The sequence below is a fragment of the Metarhizium brunneum genome, chromosome 1 (assembly GCF_013426205.1).
Source record: "Metarhizium brunneum chromosome 1, complete sequence".
Classification (NCBI taxonomy): domain Eukaryota; kingdom Fungi; phylum Ascomycota; class Sordariomycetes; order Hypocreales; family Clavicipitaceae; genus Metarhizium; species Metarhizium brunneum.
In genome coordinates, this window is record NC_089422.1 from 5,321,088 (window position 1) to 5,333,416 (window position 12,329).

General features: G+C 52.6%; 5 protein-coding genes across 5 annotated transcripts; 4 read left to right on the plus strand and 1 right to left on the minus strand.

The window, feature by feature from the left end:
* Positions 1 to 199: 199 nt before the first annotated feature.
* On the plus strand, positions 200 to 2,071 carry G6M90_00g015970 (uncharacterized protein; the record flags this gene model as incomplete). The annotated part of the gene is made up of 1 exon (XM_014693445.1): positions 200 to 2,071. The coding sequence occupies one exon, from the start codon at positions 200 to 202 to the stop codon at positions 2,069 to 2,071; it is 1,872 nt and encodes a 623-aa protein (XP_014548931.1).
* A 678-nt stretch (positions 2,072 to 2,749) lies between these two features.
* Positions 2,750 to 3,595, plus strand: ARL2 (ADP-ribosylation factor-like protein 2; the record flags this gene model as incomplete). Its single annotated transcript, XM_014693444.1, has 6 exons — positions 2,750 to 2,808; positions 2,880 to 2,990; positions 3,051 to 3,067; positions 3,115 to 3,260; positions 3,315 to 3,395; positions 3,464 to 3,595. The coding sequence occupies 6 exons, from the start codon at positions 2,750 to 2,752 to the stop codon at positions 3,593 to 3,595; spliced, it is 546 nt and encodes a 181-aa protein (XP_014548930.1).
* A 94-nt stretch (positions 3,596 to 3,689) lies between these two features.
* G6M90_00g015990 (uncharacterized protein) lies at positions 3,690 to 3,968 on the plus strand (the record flags this gene model as incomplete). Its single annotated transcript, XM_066129781.1, has 1 exon — positions 3,690 to 3,968. The coding sequence occupies one exon, from the start codon at positions 3,690 to 3,692 to the stop codon at positions 3,966 to 3,968; it is 279 nt and encodes a 92-aa protein (XP_065985580.1).
* A 960-nt stretch (positions 3,969 to 4,928) lies between these two features.
* Positions 4,929 to 9,727, plus strand: Gsn (Gelsolin; the record flags this gene model as incomplete). Its single annotated transcript, XM_014693443.1, has 3 exons — positions 4,929 to 5,064; positions 5,292 to 9,295; positions 9,365 to 9,727. 3 exons carry the CDS (start codon positions 4,929 to 4,931, stop codon positions 9,725 to 9,727), a joined length of 4,503 nt encoding a protein of 1,500 aa, XP_014548929.1.
* A 656-nt stretch (positions 9,728 to 10,383) lies between these two features.
* Positions 10,384 to 11,369, minus strand: G6M90_00g016010 (uncharacterized protein; the record flags this gene model as incomplete). The annotated part of the gene is made up of 2 exons (XM_014693442.1): positions 10,384 to 10,574; positions 10,652 to 11,369. 2 exons carry the CDS (start codon positions 11,367 to 11,369, stop codon positions 10,384 to 10,386), a joined length of 909 nt encoding a protein of 302 aa, XP_014548928.1.
* Between the last annotated feature and the right edge of the window lie 960 nt (positions 11,370 to 12,329).

Genomic DNA, 12,329 nt, shown 5'->3' on the forward strand with positions numbered 1-12,329 from the left:
TTCAAATACAACTCTTCCACTGTCTATAAGCCTTTGGCGTTAGTTCGAGCATCAGCATTAGAAATCAGGCGCCTCCTTCATCGAGAACGAATCGTCCGCTCGTACTTTACCTTGTGAGCTGTCTGGTCCATTGTTTGGAAAGGAGTGTTTCAACTAACTAAGTACCTAGGCAGGCAAGCTGTCTGTCATCGAGGTTACCATGGAAGTTCCACCAGCGGCGATTTCGCCAGAAAAAACACGTGGACAAGAAGACGATAGCCTTTCAAAGATATGCGAGGAAATGAAAACCTGGCTTTCCGGTTCGCCGGCCGTGAAGTGTGTCGAATCCGCTGATGAAGACACGAAAATAAAGTCGTCGAAACCGGCCACCGCTGTCTCCAGCAAAGCTAGCTCGTCAATCCTGGTCTTGCCCAAAGCGGCCTCTGACGCAAATGCAGAGTCTGAGAGCGTTACAAGCGCAGATATGCGTAAACTTGAAGCAGCTACTATCCTGTCAAATGGCCCTTCAAATCTACCAGCTGAAACTGAGAAAGCGATGAGCCAGCTTGGTACCAGAGGCCTAACAGCTCAGGATGATTGTGGCACACCAGTTGGAGAGCAGCATGAAAAGATCAAATCCATTGGGTCATCGAAATCAACCCCTCATGCCTCTACTTTGCTTTCAGACACTCCACTTCCTGCACCATTACACATCATTCAGGCTGCCACAGCTGTTGAGCCTGGAGAAGATGTGAAGAGAAGGCTTAGTTGGAGCGTTAGCAACGTTTCTCCTACAGAAGGGGGGCATGAAGAGGGTTCGTCCTCGCTCAGCTCCGTTGTCGATCAAGAAGCCGACAGCCATATCGTGCATCTTTCTTCTGTACCCAATGCCCAGGAAAAGATTGCGCATGAATACAACGGTATCATTCTGTATGATTCAACAGCGGAAGGCTCCAATTGTCTGATAGGAGCCTGGCTCACCAAATTCCGGGGATTGCCTTCTGTAACCGTTCCTTACGAAAATCTTTGTAACGAATCCTTTGTCCAATGCGTTATTGACACGGAGAATGGAGAGTTTCTTGCTCCCATTCCACAACCAGAAACTGTTCGAGACATGGTGGACGGTCCCTGCGAAGGTTATAATGATATCGGCTGGCGACAAGTGAACATGACATCGAATCTTTACATAAGTCAGGAGATCAAGAGCCGAGAAAATACTGCAAGGACATTGCGCATGACTTTGGAGCAGCTCGATCACAAGCCAGAACCGATAGTCGGAACTGAGGAAGAGCATTGGCCAAAAGCAAAGTGTGTTATCCGACCAGCTGCACCACAAGACTTTGCCCAAATTGCAAAAATCATCAATGCTGAAGCAGCAAATACATGCAATGCCCAAATCTTCCAAGACAAACTGGCAATGGTTGATGATGTCTGCAAGATATTCGATGCTTGCGTCGCTGAGAGTAGACCATTCATCGTTGCCATACCTGCCCAAGATGACTTCCTAGACCAGAGCAAGTGGCCAAGAGACTCCGACGAAGTTTACCAGGAATTTGCAAAGTACATGGCTGCAAAGCCAAAACCGGCCGCTCCAGTTGCTGGCTTTGCATTTGTCTCCGACTATCGGATGAACTTGTATGGAGCTCCGTGTCTTTCATCGCGCTATACTGGGCAAGTAAGGCTAGCAGTACACCCTGATCACCAACGCAAACTGTACGGATCTGCACTCATGGATCGGCTTTTGCTCTCAATTTCCCCTTTTCGCAGGAGTACACTGGATTACGTATGGGAATGCGACGACCCCAAAGATGTTTACCAATTTCCCGTGACGCGCAACAGACGCCAGTACACCCAACTGTACTTTGAGCACTTTTTTTCGCAAGAGGATTCGGCAGCTTATCAACCGGGGGCTGAGTTTCTCGGAAAGTTTGGCTTCCAAGAAATTGGATACTTCAAGAACGCGGCCGTTCGATTTGACGACCAACACCATAACCACTGGCTGAACATGGTGGTATGGCAAACCGATAACACGCCCACTTCAAAAATTGTCGCTAGACCCCAGTTGTCTGGATCAGCAGCAGGTAACAATTGAAAAGAACATTCACAGAAATGACGAGCAAATACGAGTCGAGAAACCTGTTTCCACTCCACATGCACCCAGTGTCTTGCCTACATGGGTAGACATCCAGGGCGCACGCGTTTACTTTTAGGTTGAGAGAACTTGCTAATCATGTAGAACGTTGATACTGAAACACGCAAGTCGAAATGCGATATGTTCGGAGGCGGTCGTTGTTGGCTGTAGGTGGATGATAATGAATCAAAAATGGATGAATAAGGAATAAAGGATTTACTACCTAAAGATGTCAAGAGCTAAAAGAAGTAGAAACAAACGTCCAAAGACTGTAGTTAGAGTCTAACTTGGACGTTTATGAAATAGGACAATGACAATTGATTTCTAAGCGCTGATGGCTTATGGTGAAGCGTGTCCGGTTGGAAAAACTGCAGTTGGAACTCGCGGTAAGGGGTCAACGGTGTTGCAGTGGTTGAGTGGCACCAAGGCGCCGCCAGTTAAGTGGTCGGGATCCATGATGCATCACGTGTGGGCGTACATTGAGGGTATCTATTTGATCCAAACTTCACCATTATTCAACACCACTCCCGAATCACTGGGACAGTGCACAATCCTGAGACTGCGGAAATTTTTGCAGTATTTGAAGAAAGACAATATTAATAGTGGCGGCCGTACTTGGCGAAGATCCCGCCTCCCAATATGCTGTCTATCCTCCGAAAAGCCCGGCTCAAAGACAAGGAGATGAGAATATTGATGCTGTGCGTGGCTCCTCCCATCGAAGCATAGTTGGCGATTACCGATGGAATTTCGGATTAACGGGCTACCACAGGGGCTTGGACAATGCCGGAAAAACAACGATCGTGAAGAAAATTATGGGGGAAGACGTCAACACAGTTAGCCCGACATTAGGCTTTATTATCAAGACGATTGACTACGATGGGTGAGCGCCCCTGACGCAGTGTCCGTGTATGGACATGTTTGTTAACAATCTACTTGCTAGGTATAAATTAAATATATGTAAGCCAAACGGTGTGACCCCGTGAATACCTGTACTAATGGCGCAGGGGACGTTGGCGGTCAAAAAACTCTTCGGTCATACTGGCGCAATTATTTCGAGAAGACGGATGCACTGATATGGGTTGTTGATGCGACTGATCGCCTACGAATAGATGATTGCAGAGACGAGTTACATGGGCTATTGCTAGAAGAGGTGAGCCGCATACGATGGCACGGGACGGAGTCATTTCTGCTGACGACAAGACAGCGGCTGTCCGGGGCTAGTTTGCTTATTTTGGCGAATAAGACGGATGTGGAGGGGTGTATGGACGAACAAGAAATTGGAAAGGTAAGTCTTTCCGCGGCGACGGTGAAGATGAGGGGGAGGCCGGGGATACCGGGCTGATTTGTATGCAGGCACTACGGTTGGACGAGATTCGGACACATCAGTGGAACATATTACGATGCAGTGCTATGACAGGGGAGAATCTGCAGGAGGGCCTGGCTTGGGTGGTTGCTGATGCGAAGAAGAGATTGTTTCTCTATTAGTTGAGTGGGAAAGAACAATACATGGTCTCGTGTTGGGCACGGCATAATAGTCGTCGTCGCTGAAGCTCGTCAAGGCAGCACCGAGGAAAGGATAATGCATAAGCTTCAGGAACATGCTGGAGACTTTTCAGCTGCGGTCTGCGGCGTGATCCAAGATGCGAACCCGGTTGACCAACGAGATCTGGGTATCCGAGCCGAAACGGTCCCGGCCGGGGGCCTCTTGCGGAATACAATGACGAATGATGATCTAGGAAGCCGGTTTTTGAAGTTCCCACGGATGGATGATGATGTAGGCTCCATCTGGGTGGATGCAACGGGCCGGAGTGTTGCGCAGTCAACGCGAACGTCTCGCGTGGCGCTGGGGCGAAAGTAAACAAACAACGCCACTATCTCACAACTGTGTTTGTGGGTGGTCTAGATCATGGCCATGATGTTTATGAGATTTTTTTTGTTTTCCCCTTCTTTTCCCAGTCTTTCAAAAACACCATAAGGCTGAGGATGTGCCATTGCATCAGATGACTGGGTGAGGAGATGTTGCAGTCTGCGGCAGTTGCATTCCACCCAGGCCTGAAAACCGGCCGGCTGCAGGGCCCCTTGCATTCAAGGCCGTGAAAGCAGGCCGTCTAGCGAAAGTGAATTGATTTACGGAGTACGGAGTAAAACATGTAGAATTTGGCTTGGGACAGTGGGCATTTTCTCACGGTGGTGGCCATGGCTCGACATGCCCTCCAAGTTCCAATGCTCCGGAGTACTCCGTAGAAAGCACGGAGCTGAGCATTGAACACATCAAGTCCATTCAATGCTCACACCAGACCACATTTATTGTTGCCTGCACTGTTATTATTGTATTGACGGGTTCTGGAGCAGGCGGACCAGCTAAGCGGGTGGAGACGGCACATGGCACCAGACTAGCACCAGACTGTCCGGTTCAATGTGACAACACTTCAGAACCCTTCCCGCCTGGCTAGACTTTTTTATTGACGGGCGATGCGGGCTCACCAGTCAGCATAGACTGAGGGTCCGTCCGTGGAATTGACGTGCGAGGCCGGCTCCATTAGGCTCATCCGCCAACCGCGACTGTCTTGCACCCCTCCCTTAGACTTCCATCACAAAGTCAACACTGGACTTCTTCCCTCCAGGGACCCCAACCATCTTTATTTTCTTACGGCCAGGAGGCAGAGTAGCTTCATTTGGCAGAGGGGCCATTGCTGCAAGTATCTGCATCCCCATTCCGAGTCGTCCTCGAGTGTCATGGCCTAAGACGTCATCACCATAACCCGACATTGACAACACCAGCCACCGTCGCGCTACGACGGCGGGAAACGAAGGGGACATGTCCGACGAAGTCTCTCAGTTCCTCGAGCAGGTCGAGCGTCTGCGCGGCCAGCAGATTGAGGACGACGAGGCTCGAGCTCGTGAACGGGAGGAGTTTTTGGCCGCCAAGCGGGAACGTCAGGCACGACGAGAAGGTGAGTCTGCCACTTTCAAATGGTCAAAGGTTCAAAAAAATTAGGAGCACGAGACTTGGGGATGCCAGCGAAGCCCCTGGCCAAATAGCTGCCGGCTGGTGCAGCTGTTGACTTTCCCTTGGCCAGCTGGCAGGTGAATTGGCTGCTGGCTTGGTTCGCGCATGGTCAGGCCGAAACACGACTAGGAACTACTTGAAACTAACATTGGACTATCTACCCCCCCGCAGAACGTGCCCGGTCCATCTCCCCTCAGAAATCGTCCCCCATGAATACACCGTCACCGCGCTCCAGTCACCAAAGTGCCCAGGTTTCCGATGCTACCAGGCTCGGCTCGCCCAGTAGGACACTCGACGACCGCGAACCCCCCGCCTCCCCGCCCGCCGGACACGACTCAATGACATCTCCGGGCCTGCCTGCCAAGGACAGTGATGCCTCGGCCGAGCTGGACACGCAGCCGACTGAGAGCTCAACGCCGCCTGCGAGAACTTCTACGCTGTCGTGGCAAAGACGGCCCGCATCGCGGGGTGGTGCCCGGCCCTTGAGCATGGTGGCGGCCCAAAATGCGACCCAGAGGTCTCTGGCCGGGTCGCAGGAGCCAGCATCTGCCACCGAAGAAACCGTCTCCAAGGATCAGATTGCCAAAGCTTTGGGCTCCAAGGATCCTTCATGGTTCCGACAAACGGCGGATCGCGGCCAGAACTCTGCTGCATACAGGCGTAGTCAGGTTGAGGACGAGGACCGATTAGATATGTCCTCGGTTAGGGCACAGCTGCCGGGCATGTCTCTTACAAATCCGGTTTCAAGTTCAAGAAGCTCTCCCTCGCCGCAGCCTAGTCCAGAACCGCCAAGTCACCCAGGACTTGCCTCGCCGGTCACATTCAACCCCCCGCGGTTCGATACTGCATCTGCTGAGAAACAGCCAACTCAGGAGCCTGCGTCATTATCTGGACGGGCATCGCCCACCCGGTCGCCGTCACCTACCAAGGGCCTTGGTGGTTTTGTCCAGAGTGCAATGATGAAGCGTAGCGATAGTGTGAAGCGATGGAGTGTCACGAGCCCTCCAGGCTTGACACGAGCGGACTCTGTTGCTGCCACGCGGGGAGCTAGATCGTCAGTTCACATGGGCTCCAGGCCTCAGAGCACCGTACGAAGAGACTCTGCGACACCGACCTCGAGCAGACCAACCTCGCAACACGGCGACAGGCCATCTGACCTTGGCGATATCTCCAAATCGTCAAGCCTGATGTCAATAGACACAGGCCGTGCTGAGGAAAAGGATGAGGATGCCGGCATTCCATCCAGTCCATCAAAAACCATGGATCCTAGGCGCTGGAGTCCCACCAAGTCAAGTTGGCTTGAAAATGCGTTGAACCGACCAGAGTCACCAAAGCCATCCCCGACGACTGCCCAACCCACTTGGAGGAATAATGCCAATGCAGAATCAAGTCGACCAAAATCTGTCTCACACAAGCACCAGGTTAGTATTGGAGGTCTCATGAGGCAATCGGCTGTCGGAAATGTAGCTAAATCCAACCCTACTGGTTTGGGAGGCATTTACTCACCGCCGCCAAATGCAAATCGACCTGCATATGGGCAAGGGTCAAAACCCAGCACCGCACAACAATCTGACCCGGATTTACCAAGGCCAGATGAGATGACTGATAAGGAGGATACGAAGCCGACAGACAAGGAAACCAGCTCCCCAAGTGCTACAAAACACACGCCCGTCATGAGCCCGCCGCCTCTCAAACCCAAGCCGCAAACCCCGCCAACGATGGACTTCAGGTCAAATTTGAGGCAACGTCCTGCAGAAAAAGACACACCCAAGTCTGGTGAACCGGAATTCAAGAATGTCTTTGGCAATCTGCGCAAAACCAAAACCCAAAACTACGTTGCTCCTGATGAATTGAAAAACAATATTCTTCGCGGGAAATCGGCTCTTAACGTAACCGATGGCCCGAAGAAGAGCGAGAGGAAAGACGAGTTTAAAGACGCAATCTTGAAGAAGAGGGCCGACTTTAAGGCTGTTCAGTCTGAGGGCCGAGGGGTCACGAGAGCATCAAGCACTGCTTCTGAAAGGCCACTGCCCGAGGGGTTGGCCAAGAGGGTAGAGCTGAGCAAATCTGTGGCAGCGATGGCCAAGAAGAGCAACGTTCCAGAAACACCAACTCCTACTCCCACCAAAAAGGAGGATTCACCAAAGCCTGCCCCCGCTCCAAAGAGAGTCCCGAGCGGATCGGCATTCTCCCCAAGATCGCCTAATACAGCAATACCCCCTGCAAGGAGCCCAAGTACCGAGAAGTTGAGACGGGTGTCCACAGAACCTGAGGCGGCAAAGACTACGGTTGAACCACAAGCAACGCCCACGCTGCAAAAGGAAATGAATGCACCTTCCAAGTTGGCGGCTCAGAGTCGAGTTGTCGGCGGCAAGTTGGCGGATCGATTTAACCCAGGCTTGGCAGGTATGCTGGCTAGAGGGCCGCCTCCCATGGCCACCAATGGTGGTAGAAGCTCTGAGGAGACTGGTGACGACAATGGCAAGCCAGGTTCAGGTGATGCTACTGAGCCATCTGCTCCTGGACCTCAACTTACACACATGACCAAAGGCCGAGCTCGTGGTCCAAAGAGAAAGGCCCCGACAGGCGCCGCGGCGTCGACCCTCAGCCAAACTGCACGGCAGCTGCCACCTGCTATAGTTGAGGCCGCCAAAGAGGACGAGCCAACGGTGCAGGAAGTAGCAATAAATAAACTTGGTACACAACATGTGTCGACCGGCCCAGCTGGACTCGATGAGAAGCCGATAACCCCAACCATTCAGCAAGAAGTGGACACAAAAACGACCCTTGGTAATACACCATCACTACCCCCGGTAACCCTGGTAGCCAAGACCTCAGAGCCAAGAGAGTCACTGGAGCCAGCAGCTCGACCAGTATCTCGTGGACGGCCGCTGCCTCTCGGACCAAGGGCCTCAACTCCTTCGTCACCAGCAAAGCCAAGCCCGCAACCTGAAGAGGATGCCTCCAGTGCCACGTCACCAAAGAAGTTTGACACGAAGAAAATGTCCCGATTCCTAGACGAAAGCCCTTCCAAAGACGTCCAGAGAGATACAGCTGCGGAACCGACTTGGTTGCGCCATAAGCGCACCGGATCTCAATCACCAACCAAACTGGCTGAGCCACCGTCACCGACTAAGAGTGACCGGGACTCACTTCCGTCAATGCGCGAGGCTTCCCCTCGTTCCCCTCGTTTCGGCGCTCGATCTATCCCAATTTCGAAGCCATCTTTCGATGAACCAGTAACGCCAGGTGGTGGGCAGAGCAGAAGAGTGAGACCGCTGTCCGGACTTTCCGGCGATGGTTTGAAGTCGCCTGCCGCCATTTCATCTCCAACCCGCTCACCTACCAAGCAGATCAATGAAGTGTCTGCCCTGCTGACAGAATTCTTTGGCCCCCCACAGACAAGAGAAGCAATCAATGTTGATCCGGCACAAATTCTGATGAACCGTCCCGACACTGGTGATAAGGTCACGAGTCTTGGACTTCAAATGTTCCAAATCCTCGGAGACGGGAAAAAGCTGCCAGTCTCACCCCAGAACGAACGAGTCCTGTTTGAGCAGGAGATGTATGTTTGCGCGCATAACTTTATCAATGGATCCGGGAAGAAAGTATTCGAGGTTTACTTCTGGGTTGGTGACGAGGTTCCCGAGTTGTCGGCCGAAGATGCCCAACTCTTTGTACAACGGGAAGCTCGCTCCCTCGGGGGCAAACTTGTTAGGTTTCAGCAGGGCAAAGAAACAGCCGAATTTGTACAAGCTCTTGGTGGTGTGATTATTGTAAGACGCGGCTCGAGCAACAAGTACGACTCGCTAGCGCCCAACATACTGTGCGGCAGACGGTATCTCGGACAAGTTGCTTTTGACGAGGTTGATTTTGCCCCATCCAGCTTATGCACTGGGTTCACGTACCTCATCACCAAAGGGGGAAACTGCTACATGTGGAAGGGCAAGGGAGGCGACGTTGCGGAAGTGAGCTGTGCAAGACTAATTGGCATGGATTTGACCCTGACGGGAGAATTGATCGAGTATGAGGACGGCAACGAACCTACGTCGTTCTGGGACCTCTTTGGGGACAACAGCTCGAAGCCTCATTCTGCCGATCACTGGCGCCTCAAGCCCAATTACGACAAATACTGCAGCCGACTATTCTGTTCGGATGCAGACTCTCGCCAACAGGTACATCTTGTCTTTCCTTTGCAGTGCTCAGTCTAGATGCTGAATTTCAATGCTAACCTGTGGATCCAGATCTTCGAACTGTCTCCATTCAACCAAGTAGACCTCCTTCCCACAAGCATCTACGTCCTCGACGCCTTCTTTGAGATGTACATCATTGTTGGATCCCGTGCAAACGCCCAATACGCATCCTTCCGCAACGCTCTTGACTTTGCACAGGAATACGCGATTTTAGCATCCGGCATGGAAGACCGCCCGTTTGTGCCAGTATCGACGGTCGTGTTGGAAGGGATACCAAGGGATTTGAAGCGGGTGTTCAGAAAGTGGGATGATGGACGGAGTCCGACGGTCACGAATGCGAGTGTCGGTTTGAAGAGGGGGAGAAGTTTGCGGATTGTTACACTTACGCAGGCGTTGCAGGCTTTGAGGGAGTGATTGCTTCTGATGCGCTCACGAATAGCGACTTTTTGGCATGGCGGTGTTTTGTATCTTTATGTATACGGCACGGGGAGTCGGGGTTCACATATATGTATGTACATGAATTAAGTAACTGCCCTCTTGTCGTGGCACGATTCGTGGTTTACAGGCATGCCAACAATATAATTGTTCAAAGTATAGATTTTTTTTCGTTTTCCCTTTTTCTTATACCGCAAGTTGTTGTGTTTGATGCAAACATGGTCCGGACGGGTCAAAATGTGATGGGAGCCTTTTGGCAGAATTTGCGCGTCGTCATGAAGAGAACGAGTCGGGGGGTCAGTGGTTAAGCATATAATTCGTTTGTACAGGCAGTACAAACATTCTATCTATGAAGGGGTATCAATCAATCACGTTTGACCTTTCCTGTATCTGTCTATTCAGAGAATAGCAACACATCCCATCTTATTCGCGTTCTTGATGTTATTTATTTATTGGCATAGTACCTTTTTTTTTTTTTTTTTTTTTTTTGGTTTCGCTCATCTCATCCTGATAGACTATATGTTCATCTAGGCTAGGTGGGGGTTCTGTGGGTTGGCATGAGCCATGTACACGCTGCAGCTGGGGCAGGAGGGATATAGAATGCGGGGGGGAGGAGAAAGCCACGCAGGTTCGAATTACTCGGAGTTGACGTGCACGGCGGAGCTCGCGGCCGACGAATTCTCAACGGAGGCAGGGACGGCAACGGGCCGGCCTTGGGCCTTTGCAGTGAGGGCCAAGAGCTCGGTGAGCATGAGCTCGCGCGTGGTGCGGGCGAGTTCGTCGACATCGGCGGAGGTGAGGCCCTTGGTGGGAATCGGATTCAAAACTGCAAACGACTGTCTGTCAGCAAGGGCACACAAGTGCTTCCTTCTTTGTCTGTAGGGGCGAGATGAAAGTGCGTACCCTTGATGGGGACGGTTCCGGCGCGGAACACCATGCTCTTGATGTGGAGGACGTGGCTGTAGTTTGCGACGACGACGGGCACAATGGGCACGCCCGCCTGCACGGCGAGGTGGAAGGCGCCCTTTTTGAAGGGCAGCAGCACGGGGTCCTTGGCGTAGCTGCGCGTGCCCTCGGGGAACATGTAGACGCTCTGCTGCCGGGACTGGATCTCCTTGGCGGCGCCGGCCATGGCCTCCCGGGCGTCCTTGGAGTTCTTGCGGTCGATGAAGATGGAGCCGCTGAGGCGCATGAACCAGCCGAGGAAGGGGACGTGCTTGAGGTCCGACTTGGCGGTGATGCTGCACCACTTGGGGAACATGGCGCCGAGCATGAGGACGTCGAGCTCGGTCTGGTGGTTGCCGATGAAGACGGCGGGCCGGGTGGTGGCGAGGATCTTGTCCGGGTCCTCGACCTGGAAGACGATGCCCGTGGTCAGGCGCATGACGTAGTGGAAGGCGCGGGCGGTTGCCCATTGCGAGATGCCCTGCTTGCCGATGAGGGTGAAGAAGACGGAGGCGAGGACGCCGAAGACGGCGCAGATGAGGAGCGAGATGTAGGCGGCGAGGGCGCGGGCCACGAAGCCGGCCTTGGGGACGGCGAGGGACGCCATGTAGAAGAAGAGGGTGACGGCGACGTAGCCCACCAGGAAGTTGACGAGGTAGCCCACCAGGGCGGACATGTTGGCCGCGAGGAGGACAAGATGGTGTTTGAATGGCGGGAGGCAAAGGTGGTGGCGGTGGATGAGGGGCGTCTTCCCAAGGAGATGGGGGAAGGGAAAGGAATGCGTAAAAAAGAAAAAAAAAGAGAAACCAATTTACTGCCGGCTATCCATACTCGGGCAATGCTCTCTGCTGACTAGGCCTCCACGATGGGTTGGGTTGGGTCGGGGCGGTTCGAGGGGATCTCGGAGGAGGGCGTTGAGAAAGTGACGAGACTGCAGATGCGAGGTGGGATGGTGGTTGAGATTGGACGAGACAATGAGACACCAGACGGTTGACGGGCCAGGCCAGACAACGGGGGTCGGTCGGTCCCCTGGCTTGCCTCGGGCTGCGGCACGGAGCCACCGATGGAGTGACATGGAGGTACCATGTGGTCGCTAGGCTCGTCGTTAGCTCCTGACCGGCGCCGTCGTCTTCAACGGTGGGGGTTGCAGCTGGCGGGAAGTGTTTGGATGGATTAGTTAATCTTTGAATTGACTTTGCAGAGTCATTGAGCCAATTGCCCGTCATTCGCACATGTCTGATGCTCGAGTAGGTACATACTACGGGCTGGAGTAGCCATGTACCTGGTACAAAGCACTTGGACGCAACACTGGGCACTGACACAAAATCCCTTTGACTGCGGGCAGGTCCATTTTTCGTACCGGGCAAGGGTTCTGGCCAATAAAAAAGATTATATTAAAAGGTATAAAGCCTCTTTAAGAAATACTATAATAATAAAAGTACCAGAGATTTTCGAGTCTATAAAGAGCTACGTCAGGTCTAGTAGCTGACCTCGTTGCCAAAGAGGTAACTGCTAGGTATCGTAGGAAAGTGAGTCCCACATCAATTGGACCTGCGCGCAGTCAAAGGGATATGCAACCGAGTAAAGCCTTCAATGTTTGTTGTATAACTACTTTAGGTACCCAAGTACGTACTTG